At 53.6% G+C, this 20,214-nt stretch overlaps 1 protein-coding gene across 12 annotated transcripts in view; it reads right to left on the bottom strand.

The window, feature by feature from the left end:
- The window catches only part of IQSEC1 (IQ motif and Sec7 domain ArfGEF 1), a 486,955-nt gene that overhangs the window by 127,518 nt on the left and 339,223 nt on the right, over positions 1 to 20,214 (bottom strand). Inside the window, exon 1 of one of the 12 annotated variants that reach the window (XM_074334182.2) lies at positions 2,786 to 3,302. The exons of the other annotated variants lie outside the window; for them this stretch is intronic. Within the exon in view, the coding sequence (XP_074190283.1) occupies positions 2,786 to 2,853 (68 nt within the window). The 5' untranslated portion in view covers positions 2,854 to 3,302. Of the gene's footprint in view, positions 1 to 2,785; positions 3,303 to 20,214 lie in introns of those variants that run through there. 12 annotated transcript variants of the gene reach the window in all.

Below are 20,214 nucleotides of genomic sequence, written 5' to 3'. Positions count from 1 at the left end.
ACGATTCCAGCCATGGGACCTGGTATGCCCAGCTCCTAAGTTCTGTCAGGAGATGGCCCAGAGCCAGAGGATCCCCTCTCAGGGACCTCAGGCCAAAGTCCCTGAGACCGGCCTCAACTTCTCAGTTGCAGCCACTGAACCCCTGGGCAGAAGGCCAGGGCAGGCCATGGCAGCCTGATCCCCACACACACACCTCTCACTTTTCCAGATGTGAACAGACTGGGCCAGGGGAGACAGGCTCATGTGGAGCGGAATCTGAAGACGCAAGTGGAAAACTATGCGCTGTCCGATTACACCCTCCAATTTGTCCCTGCGGCTGCCGCCAGCCTGCCTCAGGCCGCAGACCTGCTGACTCAGGTCTCCCCTGGCAGCTGAGGGGGATAGGATCCTGGCAACACTAGCTTGGTCTGTCTGTTTGACTCAGGGAGTGGCCTTGGCCCCGCTTGGGGCCCCCAACCAAATGGGGGCTGGAGAGTAGAACACGTCTCCCGCTGCCCCCAAAGCCCATCCTCAGCTAACCTTGGAGGTGGCCTGTACTTATGGGTGCTAAGTGGGGGTTTGGGGCAAACCCAGTGCCAATTATGGTCCCCACGCCCACCCCGACTGAGGAGGAGGCAGCCACCCCACCAGTGCTCACAGCAGTCCAGCGGTGCAGGCCTGCCCATCACCGCTGTTTGGCTAGCAGTGGCCACAAATGCTGCGCGAGCACTGACCACGAGCCACGAAAGGCTCTACCCACAGTTTTGTCCAGGAAACAGGCATGGAGAGGCCAGTGTGGGGGCTGTGCCACCCTCATCAGAGGGGTAAGCCCCTGGCAGAGCACAGTGGGGCCTCCCAGGGCCTGCATTCTATAAACACCCCCTGAGGTTTCCAGCACACCAGTCCCCAGAAACCGTAAGAAAGAATGAGACACAGGAAAATCCAGGGCTGTTAGAGGGAGAGACACATGGGCCACTCGCCGGCCTGTCCTGGCCTCCAAAGATGTCTATGCCAGGGTCTAAGGAGGGACAAGTGGCTGTTGACTCTATCACCACAGCCAGCCGGCGTCCCCATCCAAGCGAAGCCCTCAGCGTTCACTGTCTGCCCTGCTCCCCCAAAGCCTGCCCAGGCCTGAGGTCAGTCCCTATAATGCCTCCTGTCCATTCATCCAGGCAGAGGGCTAGGGTCCCAGACACTCTCACCCAGAAGCAGAGGCAACTGTGGCCAGTGAAACAGTGGCTTTGAATTCTAGTGAGAGCAAGCCATATGGCTGGATTTCTCCATTCCCTTTGGCTTCTGGGAAGCTCAGCAATTTTCCCTTCAACAGAGGCCCACAGGCTGCTGCACAAAACTATTCTGTCCTGTCCCTGCCCGCACCCAGGTCATCACGTCTATTCTAAATTGTGGTTTTCCTGGTCCTGATGTTTCATTATTTAATTTATATAGGTGTTTCCTATAAACTGTCACAAATATTTTGGGAAACAGGGAAGAGAGGGCGGAAGGAAGGAAAGAACAAAAGAAGGCAGACAACCTTATATAGTTTTTATAGCAGGTAATGAAGAAAAAAGGAGAATCTTCTAATCCTTTACCCTTTGTAAAACTTTTAAGTACAAAACCCTTTAAGTAAAAAATATGCCATTAGGTGTATCCAGATAGATGTCTTCCAAATAGGCAGCTACCGTGTTTCCCTGAAAATAAGACCTAGCTGGACCATCAGCTCTAATGCATCTTTTGGAGCAAAAATTAATATAAGACCCAGTCTTATTTTACTATAATATAAGATTGGGTCTAATATAAAATAATATAATGTAATACCGGGTCTTATTTTTGGGGAAACAGGGTAGCTGCCTAAGCCCCTCCCAGGTATAGACCATGCCCCACCCCACACTCCTTGACAGAAGAGAAGACTGAGGCCCCAGCCTTACCCGCGATCACACAGGATCTGGCCTCCTGCTGCCTGATCTGAGTCCTTTCAGCACCGGGACAATCTGGGGCACACCTCAGGGTGGGTGTCCTTTTCCCAAGGGGTAAGGAGCTCTGCTCCACTCTCCAAGTGCACAGGGGCCCATCTAGTCACATCTCTCCATCTGTCCGACGTAGGGGAAGTATACTAACAACAGCAGCATTAATCATAGCTAACGCTCACCCAACCCTTGAGATGTGGCAGACCCTGTTCTTTGTGTATTACATCATTTAATCCTCATTAATCCTATAAAGATCTGCAGGTGGGAAACTGGCCCGAGAGGTAAGCCACCTCGCACTGCTGATAATGCCACAGCCAGTTTTAAACTTGAGCAGCCAGGTGCCTGAGTCTGGGCTGAACTCAAACTCTCGAATGCCGTTGATGGCCACATGAAACAGTTGTACACTGTGCTCTGAAGGAACAAGCGGGGGGCCCTTGCATTCATGGGTAACAGCTCAGAGAAGGCGGGACACAGGGCCAAAGTCACACAGCTGTGCCCAGTGTCTGTGTGTTATGTAACGAAGGCCAGTTCCTACGCACATGAGGGAGTTTGCCAACCACACTGTCCTTGCCCCGGGCAACCTCCACTGGGCACTCCGGGTCCCAGCCAATTGCCCGCACACTTTCTGACCAGCCTTCCATTCTCCTCCCTCCCTCCTTCAACTCTGAGTTTTTCCGAAGAAGTCCTGGCCTGGCCTTCCTTGCCCTCCATCCCTGCTACCCCCAGGCTAGGTCTGCCTTGGACCTCCCAGAGCCCATTCAAACTGGCCAGCCTGGTGCACAACCACCCCACTCCCCGGGCGATGGCCAAGCAGCGGCATCCACACACGCGTCCCCTGGTACCTGAGGGTCCTCACGGAGATGCAGTACTTCCACATAAGGCTCCACACGGCGCTGCCACCACCTTTCATGCCTGGCTAGGTGGGGGAGAGTCGTCAAGGGGCCCACCGTCACTGTCCTGCGAACCTGGTCCCCTCCCCACCGGGGGCTGTCTCTCTTCGCTGGCTGTCAGGTCACTTCCTTCTTCATGGTGGGAAGAAGAAAGAAAAGGCCCAAAGTCCAGGGGAGAGGGGGCGTTACTGGCTCCTACACGCCACCACAGGTCCCTGTCACCGGCCTTGCTGTCCCTGGGCCAGCTTGGAGGCACTGGCTCTGTTTGGCTGCTCCAGATCCTCCTGGCTGAGCAGCCCTTGCACATCAGACCCTATGGCTTCTGCACAACCTTGTGCCTGCTTCTAGCCAGGAGATAGCTGTGGCTGGGGGCCAGGGCAGCCGTGAGTCACCAGGGGCGGGACAAGCGAGGGGCGTCTGCCTTGAGGGAAAGCACACAGCTGGGCTGCCAGGAGCAGCCCAAGGGTTGGTCCTGTGTCCAGAGGCTGGCCTGGGAAGGGAGAGGCTGAGCCCGTGAGAGAGGTGGGCGGGGAGTCAAAGGCTGGCCCACAGCCTCCCCCATTTCCCCAGAGGCCTAAACCCAACACCCGCCTGCCTGCCCACAGCCCGGCCCACCTGAAGCATTGGCCAGCACAGAGAAAGGGGCTGTCCCCTGCTTGGCTCTTGGAGGAAGCTTGGGGTAGACAGAAAAGAAAATAAAGACGAAAGTAGGGCTGCTTCCTGGTAGAGTGGCCACCCACGAGGGTCTCCATCTAGTGAGAAAGATGACACTCCAGCTCTTCCAGGCTGCCCCCTGCTGTGTGAGGTGCTGGAGAAGGCTGACTCCTCTTTGACCTTAACCGCTGTCTCACCACCTCAGGCTCACATAGCCCAGGATTCCAGAACCAACTCATCTAGTTCTCCCAACAGCTTTATGAAGTGGATTGTCAGCCCATTTACATGTGAGGAAACTGAGGTACAGGTGGGGGAAAATCACAGGCCTAGGAAGTGGTAGGCCTGGGATTTGAAACATGGCAGCCTAGTGTGGCAAGTGCAAGCCAGCACCTCTGTGTAGAGATGGGGTAGGGGTGGGGTCTGTGCCTGAGTTGGGTCTGGGTGTTTCCTGATTGGGGCCCAGGTGGAGCCCCCACCCTCACCCCCCACCAGCTGCTCCCAGGCCCAGCCCAAGGCAGGCAGCTGGGGCTTTCCAGGCAGGGCCCCCAGGGACAGTGACTCACTGCTCAAGGTCAGTGCTCACAGAACCCACTTCTCCCCACCCACAGCCCCCGGAAGTCCCCCAGAGGGCAGGTGGGCCACGACCCTGGCACCCTGCAGGGCCCCAGGCATCAGGGACAGCTGTCAATGCCATCATGTCCCCAGTTCACCCATGAGGAAATCAAGACTTAGAAAAGGGCATCGCCGGCCCACAGAAGGTCTGAGTCGGCATCTCCAGGCCAAAGTTTTGTCTGGACCCAGGCCCCCTGCCTTGGCACATAAAACATGGGAGTTCCATTTCAGATTCCAGCCCGATTTCTACAGCAAGGAACAGCAGCTGCGCACACATCTACCCCCCAAGCTGGGAAAGAACTTTTAATCTGAAAGCAAGATGGGTTTCTGCAAAGGCTGTGGCCTCCCTGGGGGTCTTAGCAATCCAAATTCTCTCTCCTCACCATCAAAAGCCACCACAGTAGGTCCCTATCTACCACAAGCACTCCTCTATAGCACCCTGGGGAAGTGGCTGCTCAGCCTCAGCTTGAACACCTCCAGTTATGGGAAGCTCACTACCTACCCCGGTTGCCCATTCCATCATGGGTCTCCACTGAACTAAGGAAACTCTTCCTTGGATAGAGCCTCACTGCCACTTTTCACATTGGCCTCACTTCCTTGTGCACAGAATAAGACCTTCATTCAATAGTTTATCTGGTCTGTCACTCACTAGCAATTTTCCCAGCATCTCTCGGGGATGGAGGCAGCCTCTGTTTACACATCTGTACCTACTCACTCCTATATTCACCATCCATCCACCCATCCACTTCTCCAACCAACCATCCACGGACTTACTCATCCATTCACAAATACATACACCCCTCTCTCAGTCCCTCTCTCTCTCCCTCCCAATCATCCATTTATCCCCTCATCAAACTTTCCATTCATCTATCCACTGGTCCATCCATCTCTGCACTCACTGCCCTCTGACTGGGCTGGGCTGGCCGCTGCCCTGGGCTGGCCGCTGTCCACACAGGGTCAAGAGCTCTAACAGGTGGTTGCAGCAATTTCTTTCTCTGTCTGAGGCATCTTCTTGAAGGTGCCTTTCCCTGCCCGCCCTTTGTCTCTCACCTGGTCTCCCAGGTTTCCTCACATCCCTGGCAAATTTGAGGCTTCTCTACCCCAAGCCCTCCTGATGCCCACTAGGCTCTGATTTCCCATGTCTCCTGGGCCCTACAGCCCCAGGTTCTGGGGCAGAAGCCCTAGGCTGGGGCTCAGAGCCCCAAAGACACTCAACACCCAACTGGGAGGAGTATTTGTCACGTGCACCTTCCATGCCTGCTGTGTGTCAAACTCCAGTCATGGCTGGCACCAAATGGTACCAAATGGCACCAAATGTGGCCTGGAGGTGATCTCAGAGACAGGTGTCATTTTCAGGACTAGAGACCCAAGATGCTTGTGGAGACCTCTTCAATGTCCTTCTCCTGGAAGATACCTCTTTTACCAAAACCTCCGTAGGACCTAGGACCTCACCTTGTTCTTACTCTTGGCTGTGTCCACCTGTGTCCATCTCCTTTCTAATTGCATCACACTGGGGCTTCCTTCCCTCCCACTTTACAGATGGGAGGACCTAGGACCTCACCTTGTTCTTACTCTTGGCTGTGTCCACCTGTGTCCATCTCCTTTCTAATTGCATCACACTGGGGCTTCCTTCCCTCCCACTTTACAGATGGGAGGACTAAGGCACTTCTCAGAAAGCTGCTTTCTTGGTTTGGGTAGGTGGGGGGAGAGGCGGGGGGACTGTTTGAGGGGTTAGGAAAGCCTTGGGGATGAATCTGATGGCACAAAAGGAGCTCAATGGGCCTGTCCAGCAGAGGCCAAGCAACGAGCCGCCTCTCGCGCTTTCATTCACAGAGTGGCCTGAAGATCTGCTTGTAGAAGGCACTGTAACCCCCATACAGCCATCACTCTTCGCCCAGCCTCAGACCTGAGCAGCACATGCCACCCCCTCCGACTCACCCTGCACTGGCCCAGGGCGCCAATGGCAGTAGAGGTTGTCACACAGGAGAATGCTGGGTGGGGGCTGCCGGGGAGTGTGCTTGGGCTACCCCCTCAGCTCTCATCATGTCCTCTCTCAGCCTCTCAACAGCTCTGAGGGCTATGCCATTATCCCCATTTTCTGGTTAAGGAGACTGAGGCTCCCAGTGCCCTCAGGTCTCCTGAGTGTCAACTGTCACACTCCATCTGTCCTCACCACTGACAGTGGCTTGTCCCGGAGAACGGGACAGACGCCTACTCATCTCTGACTCCCCTGTCCTCACGAGTCTCACCTATCTGATCCCTGCCCTCCTGGCTGCAGTGAGGAATAAGTGGCACAGGCCGGCAGAACGGTGTAACCATGGGTGCGAGATCTGACCTCTCAGTATCACCTTCTGTAGGACACCAGGTACTAACATCAGTTGTCATTCCCAAAGCCCCTGGCATTGCCAGGCATGTTAGGTACTCAGGGACGGGCTGTAGCCCTCCTTCTGGTGGGCCACAGGGCCAGCCTCAGAAGCTCCCTCTCCCCAGCCACACCGCTGAGGCCAGCAGAGAGCGGTGACTCACCCACCCCACTGGAAATGAAGTCACTGCCATTCCAGCAAAGAAAAGGATGCATGTGTTCCCTGGGATCTGGGCCTACCAGAGAGGAGACAGCTCATGGTTTGTATTCCCCTGAGGGAGGCAGCAGCTCCAGGACAGGCTGGGAGAGGTGGGGCGGGCACAGGGTGCGGACCCTGTTCAGGGGGTGGGGCCTGGGTGTGCCCCTCCTCTGGAGGTCAAGTGAGGGTCTTTGAGTCTCGGACTAGCCTCCAGGCCTAGGTAGGTTTGTCCCCTCTCTTTCCCGTGAAGAGTGCCTGTGGTCTTAGGGCTCTGAAATTCCCCAACCCTGCCTCTGACTTAGGGGCAAGCTACTGCTCCGTATCTGACTGTCTCATCCACAAAATGGGTGCATTCCACCCCATTCCCACCTGGAAGGCTGGAGGCGATGGGGTTTTTAGGCCAACCTCAGCTCCCTACCTGTTCGTTGGATCTCTGTGTGCCCTCTCCTGTGGTCTCCCTGACTTCAGACCATCTCCCATTGTCCACCATACGGTCATTCTAATACCCACCACCATCCCCATGGCTGCCCTTCACCCACAGAAGAAAAGGCCAAGCCTCGCCTGGGCAAACAAGCCCCCTTGCCATCTGCATTGAGCCCTTCTGGGCCTCCTGGCCTACCCACCTGAGACAAGGAATTCTGCACAACTGTACCAGTTACAATCCACGTGCCCTGCAGATCTGTCCCCACTCTGGGCAGTTCCTGTGCCCACTGCCTCCTGTTGGGAGTGGCCAGTGAGAAGCACAGGCAGGAGAGCAGGAGGCAGACAGTGGTCAGTCAGCGTCCTAGCTGCCTAGGTTCTCCTGCTCCCCTGTGCCCCTCTGCAGCCACAGGGCCCGGTGGGCAGCCCTGTGCACACAGCTCTCTCTCCTTCTGGGTACATGTACCTGTTCCCTCCTCCACCCTCAGGCTGAGGTGGGTAAGGCCTCCCCACTATTGCCAGCCTAGATGCTCCATCTTCCCCTGCAAGCTCTCCCAAGCCTCACCCCCGCCCCTGCATGCAGCCAGCAATGCATACAACTTTTAGTAAGCTTGATGCCATGACCCAATCTACCCTTCAAGCTGCCTCACATCTAGAAAGCCAATTATTCATTCGTTTGCTTGCTAGTTCATCCATTCAACGTACATGGACTGCTTTACTCTGCGCCAAGTATCACTTGAGGACTTTGTGAGGAAGGAGCTAGAGCCTAGGAAGAACATTCTGATGGAAGGAACAACCAGCACCAAGTAAGCAAATCAGTAAAATGACTTCCAGCTGTGATCTGTGCCATGAAGTAGACAAATAAAGCAGAAGAGTTTTCTGGTGCCCAGCTTCCCCTGGCTCCCTCCTTTCCTGCCTCACACCGCTCCATTCCCTAGCCGGAGCGGTAGCCATTTCCCACCCTGGATGTGCATTACCCATGTCTGCGTCCCTCACTGGCATTGCTCTGAGCGCCCGTGGACGGTGGGGGAGAGTTTCCATGCAGCTTTGGTCTCGGTGCACACAGTAACTGTAGGCAGTGGCAGTCCTTCTTATCTCCCTTTTTGGCAAATTAACACACTGAGGCCCAGATGCCTTGCCCAGGATGATCTCTAAACCCAGCTCTGACTCCGAAGCCAGAGCTCTTTCTCCTGCGTCAGGCTGAGCTCGAAATGAATCACCATCATATATATTTGCAGACTCCAGTGGAGCCCAGAGCAGGGCCAGGGACAACACGTCAACCAAGTTGGCTGAACATCAAAACCCTTAACCTTCCTGCTTCTAAACGAGCATTTGTCTTGTGAGGAGGGGGTGCCGGGATGCCCCTGTTTTCCAGATGGGAAAACGGAGGCCCATGGCTGAGAGCAGTGGGTCATATGGGCCCACTGGTGAGCTCCTAGCCTTCTGGTGGCTGGCCTTCCTAGGTTCTCCCATCTTGTCTCAGGCCACTGGGAAGCTCGGGGGCATGCAGGGCTGGCCACTGACTCAGGCTGGGGGTCTGGGAAGCCCATCTTGGGGGAGTACAAGAGCCATTGGCCACGTAGAGCCTCACTTTGCTCACTGTGCAGAGAAGGTAGAAGCAAGGACCAGGGCGGTTGATGCTCGCTCAGCCTCAGGTGGTAGGCCCAGAGGTGAGGGCAAGTGACTGGATTCCAGAAACATTCTCAAAGCAGAGCTGGTAGAGGTGCTGATTGATAAGGTGAGAAGGGCAGAGTAAAAGAGAAGTAGAAGATGGTGCCTGGGTTTCTGGCCTGAGCAACTGGGAGAGTGGAGGTCCCATCGATGGTGATGGGACAGCTACTGGGAGGCAGGCATGGGGGTGATCAGGTGGGGCAGAGTGGTAGGGACGACATCTGGTCCAAAGGGACAATCGTTGCTCTATAGGAATGTGGTCTCCGGTTTTTCAGAAGCCAGAAACCCAGATTTTTGCATAAAAGCTCTTGATTTTAGATGTTTGCAATAAATTCAAATTTAAAATGTCATATGAGCTAATCCTATGCCGGCCAAATAAAGCACATTTGTGGCTGTCTGGCCCATAGGCCAGCTCTCATGCTCTGTTCCTTCTCACCCTGTAAGATTCATGGAACTGCCACTTTCTCCAGGAAGCTGCCTGTGATTGGTCCAGCTCGAGAGACACATGTGGCTACACACAGCCACCATAGGGCTGAAAAAACCAGGCTGGGAGTCATTTGAGAGTGGATATGGGGTTTACTCATCAATTTCTCATGCCCCCAGCAAATGATTTGATCCAGAGGAGGAGTTAAAAAATGAATTTCTGATGAGTGGACGATCAAGTCTCTCATTTGATCCCTTTGCCTTTCCTTTTGCAAGTTAGGAAACTGAGGCCCAGAGAAGGGACTTGACCAGCCCAGGGTGTGAAATGGGGTCAGGGCCTGCTCACTGTTCAACCTCTGTTTGCCCCCGAGACTGGATGGGCAGGAAGTATGAAGACAATTGCACTGTCTTATCAAGTTTTGCCACAGGAGGGAAAAGCAGGATCCTCGGCAGCTCCTTAGTGTCTGGGGGAGACTGTTCCAGAGATGTCTCTCCAGGAACCTGCTATGGTGGTCGCCAACTGGGGTCAGGGTAGAGCCAGACCCCAAGACTGGACACCCTGCAAGTGGCCTGGCTGTGGAATGGATGGAACCCCAGAGGACAGGGTCTGACATCAGCTATCAGTCAAAATGACACTTCCCTTTTGGCCCTGGGAAGGTCAGACAGTATCAGGGACCTTTAGGGATTGGGCCCAGATATGCCACATAGGGAAATCAGACAGTGGAAGCAATGGAGGTCCCCACCCAACTCCCCCAATGCTGGAGATGGAGAAACGGTGTCTCAGAAGTGTGAAGTGACTTATCTAAGGTCACATATCCCGAGAGCAGCAGATCTGGGCACAGGGGTTCCGACTCTACGACCTTTACCTTTCTATGATGCTGAGCTTCAGACCATGGGGTCTTTATGACAAGCCACTGCTCACACTCCCGCCCCTCATCCACAAAGCAGGGAGAGAAATGGAGCCTGCCTCCAGGGGGCTTTGTGCAGAACAGACACTGGAGAGCTGATACTGTGTGAAGCCACGTGGAGGATTAGGAAAATAAAGCACTGCTCTTCTTAGCCTCCAGTTTCTGAATTGTTCTGGGTGTGGCAATCTTTAAAACTTCCAGGGAGAGACATTTCACTGTCATCCAATAGTAATAACTCCTAATGGTTATTGAGTGCTCACTACAGCCAAGGCCTACTGGGGATTACCTCCCTCCTTAGGCCCATCCTATCAGGTAGGTACTATTATTATCTCATCTGTAGAGTGAAAAACACACTCTAAACAGGATTTACAAACATGCCCAGGGCTATACAAAAAGGAAATGGTAGAGCTACAATATGAACCCAAGCAATTCTGCTCCAAAGCACATACTGTAACCACTATGCAACACAACTGTCCTACTCTGGCATGGAAGTCCTTCTCAGTGTCTAACCTAAATTCCTTTTGATGCAAGCTGTGCCCATTCTCTAGCTCCTTCTTATGCAAAGGAGAACATCTATTTCATTTGACCCCTGTCCTGTGCTGAAAGACCTAAATTCTTTGGACCCTGGCTCTTAGCTCCCTGAGCCCCAGCATACAGGTCGAGTTACCCCAAACAGGAACCCTCCCCTTGGGTGTGTTGTGTGTGTGTGTGTTGTGTGTGCAAAGAGGATTGGTAAGGATGCCCCACCCTGGGCCAGGACCTCAGCTTCTTACTCGCCTTTCTGCTTCCTTCCTTTTGCAGTAGCTGCTTCAGGGTTTTTTCCCCCAATCCCCAGGGAAGGACTGCCCAGGTCTGTCTCCTGCCTAGCTTTCTCCATGCATAGACAGTTCCAAATTCATCCTCGCCCCACCTTTCTGCTACAGACTCTCTCTGTGGACATTCTAATATTTAATTTAATACTATTGAATATTTTCTATTAAAATCACTTGGCTTAAAAAATTGGACCCAAGCTTCCTGATCTAAATCCCAATAGGACTACGGGAGACAGAGGAACAGGTTAAACGACACCACTGGGGGAGGGGAGCAGCCAAAGACTGAATGTGGGACACGCTAACGGCAAATGGCCCCATTTTCTCCAACAAGTAAACTGCAAGGACGAAGAAGTAAGGAGCACTTCTGTATAAAAGGAAACTTAAGAGGCTCATGCACTATGTGGCTCTCATTGGGATCCTGGTTTGAACAAATCGACTGTGAAAAGACATTTGTGGAGACCATATGGGAAAGCTGAATATGCAAAATACTGTGGAGTAGGTGGAGAAAAGATGAAACTCCCCAGGTGAAGTACCCACCTCTGGTGCCGGTGTGGCATTCATGGTGGGACCCTAAGAAGCCATTCTCTCAGCTTCCAACTGTTTCAAATTTACAATAAAAAGTGAAAAGAAAAAAAAAAAAACAATGGGCAAAATACCAAATTAACTGGATTTCACCCCTGAATACAGTTGTTTTAAAAGGAAACTTTATATCACTCTCCCAAATGGAAAACTAGTATCACTTGCTGTAAGTAGAAGGTTACCATGAAAACAAGACAATGTTATTCAATTTCAGGCAGATACTGTTTCCTGCCAAAGGTGCTGGGCTTCAAATCTGCCCTGCCCTGTTTCAAAGAAGCTCTGGGACAGAAGTGAACTTCCTCTCATCATGGGCCCACCTGCGTGGGAACAGCGTACAGGTAAAGTTCACGAAACACATGTTCTCACTTTCTGCTTTTCCTCTGTCAGGGAGGGAGCAGTGATAAGCTTGGGGGCAGATCCACCCGGCTGGTAGATCCTGCAGCAACTGGGGGCTTTCAGCACCACATGCTCCAAAAGCTTTAGAGCTGGGATACGAAGGAAGAACCTGAGGCCCCGAGTGGGACAGGCACTGCCCAAAGTCACATGGCAAGTCTGGGGGTGGGGAAACTAGGAAGCACAGACTCCAGGTTTTCTGACCATCAAAACTTTCTCATTTACAGATATTTATTGAGCATCCACTGTGTGCCAGGCGTGGGGGGATGGGAGGGCAGGGGTGAACAGACAAAGTCCTCTGGAGCCAGCATTAGGAAGCTGGGGATGGAGGAGACAAACGCTAAGCAAACGAATGGGATAATTTTGGTGTTGGCGAGTGTGATAAAGAAAACAAAACTCGGATACATGAAAAAAAACAACTAGGGAAATGGGGTGTTATGCTAGACAAGGTGATCAGGGGGACCTCTCTGAGGAAGTGACATTTGAGCTTAGACCTGAAGGACTGAGAAGAGGCAGAGAGGCGATATGGGGGTGGAGGGCTCCAGGAGATGTGAGAGCCTGAGCACATGCAACCAGCCCTCAGCAATTCCTGACTCTTTTTTCTAAACTTAGTATCTTTAAATAATTTCAGACTTACAGAAAAGTTACAAGAAGAAGGCAAAGAATTCTTATAGCCTTCACCCAGATCTCCCCACGTTAACAATGCACCACATTTGCTTTATCATTCTCTCTCTCCACACACACACAGACTTTTTAAAAAAATTGTTTGAAAGTTGCCCACCTCAAGCCCCTCCTACTTCAGATGATCTTCCCTAAAAACAAGGACATTCTCTGCCATAATCACAGCACAATTTTCAAAGTCCATATGTTAACATTGATTCACTACTACTGTCTTATTCAGAGTTACCAACTCACCTAATGATGTCCTCTGTGGAGAAACAATCCCTGGTTTACAAACATGCAGAGGCACAAATGTGTTCTCAGGATGGCCTCTGAGGAGAACAGCTAGCCTGACCCTTTGGAAGTGGCCAATGCAGCATGTGGATGCTCAGGCCAGCACCAGCCCCATGCAAACCTATACTGGAGACTGATGCAAAGGGAAAAAACATGCACCCTACATACAACTGCCAAAGTAGTCTCCTATATTTCGAACCAAGTGAAGAGAGTTAATAAAGCTTTAAAATAATCTTTAAAAGATTATAGGAACAGCCCTACATTGCCCAATCTGTTTGTACATTATTGTCAACCCTCGTAAACCCAACCCGAGGCACATAGGGTTGCAGGGCCAGGAAACTGCAGCCTCTTTGGAAATGTTCCCCTTGCACAATAACGCAGGGTTGTAAATAAAAAACAGCCTGTCTTTATGAGCAATTTTGACATTTTGTTGACTTGATCACTGAGCTTTTTGGTGCCCACTTAAAGTCGGCACTTTACAAAGGTGTATGCCTCACTCACCTCCCCCTAACCCGAGTCCTGGCCACCACACCACACACAGGCTATGCTGAGTGCACACAGCATGTGCACGTCCTTTGTGATCAACAGTGTCATGAGGAGCCTGAGAATGGGTCCTTGGACCACTTCACAGATGAAAGAAACAAGTTTTTTCACAGTTCTGGAGGCTGGAAGGCTAACATCAAGGTGTCTGCAGGGCTGGCTTCTTCTTCTTGGCATGTACACAGCCGTCTTCTCACTGTGTCCTCACATATATACAGTAGTACCTCAGTTTGCGAACATCTCCGTTGACGAACACTTCGGTTTACGAACGCCGTAAATTTTATGGATCTATGGTATCACTAGACAGTAAAATTCATGCTAAATTTGCAGTTTTAGAGGTTGATTTTAAAGGTCTGGAACAGATTAATCCACTTTGCATTACTTTCTATGGGGAAACCACGCCTTGGTTTTTGAACATTTCAGAACTCAAATGGTTTTCCAGAACAGATTATATCTGAAAACCGAGGTACCGCTGTATATTAATCAGGGTTCTCAAGAGAAAAAGATGTGTGCACACGTGTGTGCATGTAAGCACACACACAATAATTAAGTTTGTGAACTCGCCCTAGAAAAAGTGCTGCATACCTCATTGCTGACTATTACTACGGTCACCTTCAAAGTTCTCCCCTTGGGAAGCTATGCACCAACGCCAGCACCTAGTCCACGCTTCAAGCAATTTTGGAACTCTTTTTCTGGAATGGCCATCAAAGCTGTCATCATATTACCTTTGATGTCCTGAATGTCATCAAAATGTCTTCTTTTCAATATTTCTTTTATCTTCAGGTAAAGAAAGAAGTCATTGGGAGCCAGATCAGGTGAGGAGGGAGGGTGTTCCAATACAGTTATTTGTTTCCTGACTGAAAACTCCCTCACAGACAGTGCCGTGTGAGCTGGTGCATTGTCGTGATGCAAGAGCCATGAATTGCTGGTGAAAAGTTCAAGTCGTTTTCATCTTTTTCATGAAGCCTTTTCAGCACTTGCAAACAGTAAACTTGGTTAACTGTCCAAAAAGTACAGATTCATAATGAATTATCCCTCTGATACAAAAAAAGTTAGCAACATCGTTGCAACAAGTTCACGAATTTAATTGTCAGAACTTCGTGTGTGTGTGTGTGTGTGTGTGTGTGTGTGTGTATTTATTTATTATAAGGAATTGTCTCACGTGATTATAGAGGCTCATGAGTCCCAAGAGCTGTGGCTGGCAAGCTGAAGATCTTGAACTCCAGAACTTCTAGAGGGCTGACGGTGTGGTTCCAGTCCAAATGCCAGGAGGCTTGAGACCAGGAAGAGATGATGTTTGTTTGAGTTCCAATGCAGGAAAAAACTGATATCCCAGCCTGAGGGCAGTCAGGTGGTGGTGTTCCCTCTCACATAGATTGTTCTATTCAGGCCGTCCATTGATTGGGTGAGGCCCATCCACATAGGGGAGGGCAGTTTGCTTTGTTCAGTCTACCAGAGACACCCTCACAGACTCACCCAGAATAACTGTTAGCCAAATACCTGGGCATCCCTGGCCAGTGAAGGTAACACATAAAGTTACCATTCAGACCGGGCCCTCCCCCATGTGAGTCTGTGTCCTCATCTCCTCTTCTTATAAGAACACCAATCACATGGGATTAGGGCTATCCGAAGGGCCTCATTTCACCTTAATCACCTCTTTAAAGGTCCCATCTCCAAATACAGTCACATTCTGAGGTCCTGGGAGTTAGGACATCAAAACACAAATTCTGAGGGACACAACTTGCCCCATAACAGAGAAGGGGCTTAGTTCTTAAGCATTTGGTCCCAGCTCTTTCCTCCTCTGAGCTGAATGGGGCGGGGCATTTGGAGCCCCCCAGGTTGGCATTCTCCTCCCCAGGCAGGCTGACCCATCCGATCACTGTTGTGGCAGGGCTGAGGCACAGAGGGTCACTCACTATGGATGACTCTCACGTGCAACGTCTGGCAATTACAGAAGGCAGAGTGTTTGTTGGGGATGCCCAGTAAGGTCTTGTCCCAGCAAGAATATTCCCCTGAATAAAATCTCCAATATTTTAACACCCATTCCCTGCCCCCACCCACCCACCCTTCTGGCCACTAGAGGGTTTTGCTAAGACACAAAGGCTGATCGGGGAGAAGACTGGAGCCCACCATGCCTGTGGTGCTGGCTTCAAACACTTTTTAGATGCACCCGGCCAGGACGTGCTGAGGGAGGCAGGCAGCCTTCCCACTGGGGACATTAATTCCTCTCTCTAAACTTGGGCTGCGTTGGGCGCTGGCTGCTTGATTCTTAAAACTTGACTGGTAATTGTGCTGAAGACAATTCTCAAGACCTTTGACAATGTGGTCACATTGAGCCTTCTGGCATGTACCTCACCCACGCCTCACTCTGGTCCAGCAGAAGTGCCTGAATGAAGAGGACATGCTCGCAGGCAACACAGCATTCCACACTGCCCCGGACACAGACTCTAAGAGTGCACTGCTGTGTGTGTGGGGGGGGTTTCCCAGAGTGCAGTGCTGTGTGCGTGTGGGGGTTTCCCAGAGTGCAGTGCTGTGTGTGTGTGTGTGTGTTTCCCAGAGTGCAGTGCTGTGTGTGTGTGTGTGTGTGTTTCCCAGAGTGCAGTGCTGTGTGTGTGTGTGTGTGGGGGGTATCCCCAGAGTGCAGTGCTGTGTGTGTGTGTGGGGTTTCCCAGAGTGCAGTGCTGTGTGTGTGTGGGGGGGGGTTTCCCAGACTGCAGTGCTGTGTGTGTGTGGGGGGGTTTCCCAGAGTGCAGTGCTGTGTGCGTGTGGGGGTTTCCCAGAGTGCAGTGCTGTGTGTGTGTGTGTGTGTGTTTCCCAGAGTGCAGTGCTGTGTGTGTGTGTGTGGGGGGGGTTTCCCCAGAGTGCAGTGCTGTGTGTGTGTGGGGGGTTTCCCAGACTGCAGTGCTGTGTGCGTGTGGGGGTTTCCCAGAGTGCAGTGCTGTGTGTGTGTGTGTGTTTCCCAGAGTACAGTGCTGTGTGTGTGTGTGTGTGGGGGGGGTTTCCCCAGAGTGCAGTGCTGTGTGTGTGTGTGTGGGGGGGGTTTCCCAGAGGGCAGTGCTGTGTGTGTGTGGGGGGGTTTCCCAGAGTGCAGTGCTGTGTGTGTGTGGGGGGGTTTCCCCAGAGTGCAGTGCTGTGTGTGTGGGGGGGGTTTCCCCAGAGTGCAGTGCTGTGTGTGTGTGGGGGGGTTTCCCAGAGTGCAGTGCTGTGTGTGTGTGGGGGGGTTTCCTAGAGTGCAGTGCTGTGTGTGTGGGGGGGTTTCCCAGAGTGCAGTGCTGTGTGTGTGGGGGGGTTTCCCAGAGTGCAGTGCTGTGTGTGTGTGGGGGGGGAGGGGATTCCCAGAGTGCAGTGCTGTGTGTGTGTGTGGGGGGGGGTTTCCCCAGAGTGCAGTGCTGTGTGTGTGTGGGGTTTCCCAGAGTGCAGTGCTGTGTGTGTGTGGGGGGAGGGGTTTCCAGAGTGCAGTGCTGTGTGTGGGGGGGGTTTCCGAGAGTGCACTGCTGTGTGTGTGTGGGGGGAGGGGTTTCCCAGAGTGCAGTGCTGTGTGTGTGGGGGGGTTTCCCAGAGTGCACTGCTGTGTGTGTGTGTGGGTTTCCCAGAGTGCAGTGCTGTGTGTGTGGGGGGGTTTCCCAGAGTGCAGTGCTGTGTGTGTGTGGGGGGAGGGGATTCCCAGAGTGCAGTGCTGTGTGTGGGGGGGGGGTTTCCCCAGAGTGCAGTGCTGTGTGTGTGGGGGGTTTCCCAGAGTGCAGTGCTGTGTGTGTGGGGGGGAGGGGTTTCCAGAGTGCAGTGCTGTGTGTGGGGGGGGTTTCCGAGAGTGCACTGCTGTGTGTGTGTGGGGGGAGGGGTTTCCCAGAGTGCAGTGCTGTGTGTGGGGGGGAGGGGTTTCCCAGAGTGCAGTGCTGTGTGTGGGGGGGGGGGTTTCCCAGAGTGCAGTGCTGTGTGTGGGGGGGGGAGGGGTTTCCCAGAGTGCAGTGCTGTGTGTGTGTGTGGGGTTTCCCAGAGTGCAGTGCTGTGTGTGTGGGGGGGGTTTCCCAGAGTGCAGTGCTGTGTGTGTGTGTGGGGGGAGGGGTTTCCCAGAGTGCAGTGCTGTGTGTGTGTGTGGGTTTCCCAGACAGCAGTGCTGTGTGTTTGTGGGTGTTTCCCAGAGTGCAGTGCTGTGGGGGGGGGGGTTCCCAGAGTGCAGTGCTGTGTGTGTGGGGGGGGGGGGTTTCCCAGACTGCAGTGCTGTGTGTGTGTGGGTGTTTCCCAGAGTGCAGTGCTGTGTGTGGGGGAGGTTTCCCAGAGTGCAGTGCTGTGTGTGTGTGTGGGGGGGTTTCCCAGAGTGCAGTGCTGTGTGTGGGGGGGTTTCCCAGAGTGCAGTGCTGTGTGTGTGTGTGGGTGTTTCCCAGAGTGCAGTGCTGTGTGTGTGGGGGGGGGTTTCCCAGAGTGCAGTGCTGTGTGTGGGGGGGGTTTCCCAGAGTGCAGTGCTGTGTGTGTGTGGGGGGTTTCCCCAGAGTGCAGTGCTGTGTGTGTGTGTGGGGGGGGTTCCCAGAGTGCAGTGCTGTGTGTGTGGGGGGGAGGGGTTTCCCAGAGTGCAGTGCTGTGTGTGTGTGTGGGGGGGTTTCCCAGAGTGCAGTGCTGTGTGTGGGGGGGTTTCCCAGAGTGCAGTGCTGTGTGTGTGTGTGGGTGTTTCCCAGAGTGCAGTGCTGTGTGTGTGTGGGGGGGTTTCCCAGAGTGCAGTGATGTGTGTGGGGGGGGTTTCCCAGAGTGCAGTGCTGTGTGTGTGGGGGGGGTTTCCCCAGAGTGCAGTGCTGTGTGTGTGTGTGGGGGGGGTTTCCCAGAGTGGAGTGCTGTGTGTGTGGGTGTTTCCCCAGAGTGCAGTGCTGTGTGTGTGGGTGTTTCTCAGGGTGCAGTGCTGTGTGTGTGTGGGGGGGTTTCCCAGAGTGCAGTGCTGTGTGTGTGTGGGGGGGGGTTTCCCAGAGTGCAGTGCTGTGTGTGTGTGTGGGGGGGGTTTCCCCAGAGTGCAGTGCTGTGTGTGTGTGTGGGTGTTTCCCAGAGTGCAGTGCTGTGTGTGTGTGTGGGGTTTCCCAGAGTGCAGTGCTGTGTGTGTGTGGGGTTTCCCAGAGTGCAGTGCTGTGTGTGTGTGGGGTTTCCCAGAGTGCAGTGCTGTGTGTGTGTGTGTGGGGGGTTTCCCAGAGTGCAGTGCTGTGTGTGTGTGTGGGGTTTCCCAGAGTGCAGTGCTGTGTGTGTGTGGGGTTTCCCAGAGTGCAGTGCTGTGTGTGTGTGTGGGGGGGTTTCCCCAGAGTGCAGTGCTGTGTGTGTGGGGGGTTTCCCAGAGTGCAGTGCTGTGTGTGTGGGGGGTTTCCCAGAGTGCAGTGCTGTGTGTGTTTGGGGGGGGGGGGGTTTCCCAGAGTGCAGTGCTGTGTGTGTGGGGTTTCCCAGAGTGCAGTGCTGTGTGTGTGGGGTTTCCCAGAGTGCAGTGCTGTGTGTGGGGGGGGTTTCCCAGAGTGCAGTGCTGTGTGTGTGTGGGTGTGGGTGTTTCCCAGAGTGCAGTGCTGTGTGTGTGTGTGGGTGTTTCCCAGAGTGCAGTGCTGTGTGTGTGTGGGGGGTTTCCCAGAGTGCAGTGCTGTGTGTGTGTGTGGGGTTTCCCAGACTGCAGTGCTGTGTGTGTGTGTGTGGGGGGTTTCCCCAGAGTGCAGTGCTGTGTGTGGGGGGGGTTTCCCAGAGTGCAGTGCTGTGTGTGTGTGGGGGGGTTTCCTAGAGTGCAGTGCTGTGTGTGTGTGGGGGGGTTTTCCCAGACTGCAGTGCTGTGTGTGTGTGTGTGTGGGGGGGTTTCCCAGAGTGCAGTGCTGTGTGTGTGGGGGGGGAGGGGTTTCCCAGAGTGCAGTGCTGTGTGTGGGGGGGGTTTCCCAGACTGCAGTGCTGTGTGTGTGTGTGGGTGTTTCCCAGAGTGCAGTGCTGTGTGTGTGTGGTTTCCCAGAGTGCAGTGCTGTGTGTGTGTGGGGTTTCCCAGAGTGCAGTGCTGTGTGTGTGTGTGGGGGGGTTTCCCCAGAGTGCAGTGCTGTGTGTGGGGGGGGTTTCCCAGAGTGCAGTGCTGTGTGTGTGTGTGTGGGTGTTTCCCAGAGTGCAGTGCTGTGTGTGTGGGGTTTCCCAGAGTGCAGTGCTGTGTGTGTGGGGTTTCCCAGAGTGCAGTGCTGTGTGTGGGGGGGGTTTCCCAGAGTGCAGTGCTGTGTGTGTGTGGGTGTGGGTGTTTCCCAGAGTGCAGTGCTGTGTGTGTGTGTGGGTGTTTCCCAGAGTGCAGTGCTGTGTGTGTGTGGGGGGTTTCCCAGAGTGCAGTGATGTGTGTGTGTGTGGGGTTTCCCAGAGTGCAGTGCTGTGTGTGTGTGTGTGTGGGTTTTCCCAGACTGCAGTGCTGTGTGTGTGTGTGTGGGGGGTTTCCCCAGAGTGCAGTGCTGTGTGTGGGGGGGGTTTCCCAGAGTGCAGTGCTGTGTGTGTGTGTGTGGGGGGGTTTCCCTAGAGTGCAGTGCTGTGTGTGTGTGTGTGGGGGTTTCCCAGAGTGCAGTGCTGTGTGTGTGGGGTTTCCCAGAGTGCAGTGCTGTGTGTGTGGGGGTTTCCCAGAGTGCAGTGATGTGTGTGTGGGGGGTTCCCAGAGTGCAGTGCTGTGTGTGTGGGGGTTTCCCAGAGTGCAGTGATGTGTGTGTGGGGGGTTCCCAGAGTGCAGTGCTGTGTGTGTGTGGGGGGGTTTCCCAGAGTGCAGTGCTGTGTGTGTGTGGGGGGGTTTCCCCAGAGTGCAGTGCTGTGTGTGTGGGGGGGGGTTTCCCAGAGTGCAGTGCTGTGTGTGTGGGGTTTCCCAGAGTGCAGTGCTGTGTGTGTGGGGGGTT

The sequence above is a fragment of the Rhinolophus sinicus genome, chromosome 17 (genome assembly GCF_057876585.1).
Source record: "Rhinolophus sinicus isolate RSI-liver-muscle chromosome 17, RSI-T2T, whole genome shotgun sequence".
NCBI classification, from domain to species: domain Eukaryota; kingdom Metazoa; phylum Chordata; class Mammalia; order Chiroptera; family Rhinolophidae; genus Rhinolophus; species Rhinolophus sinicus.
The sequence above is the reverse complement of the archived record's forward strand: the minus strand, read 5'-3'. Positions and strand labels throughout refer to the sequence as shown.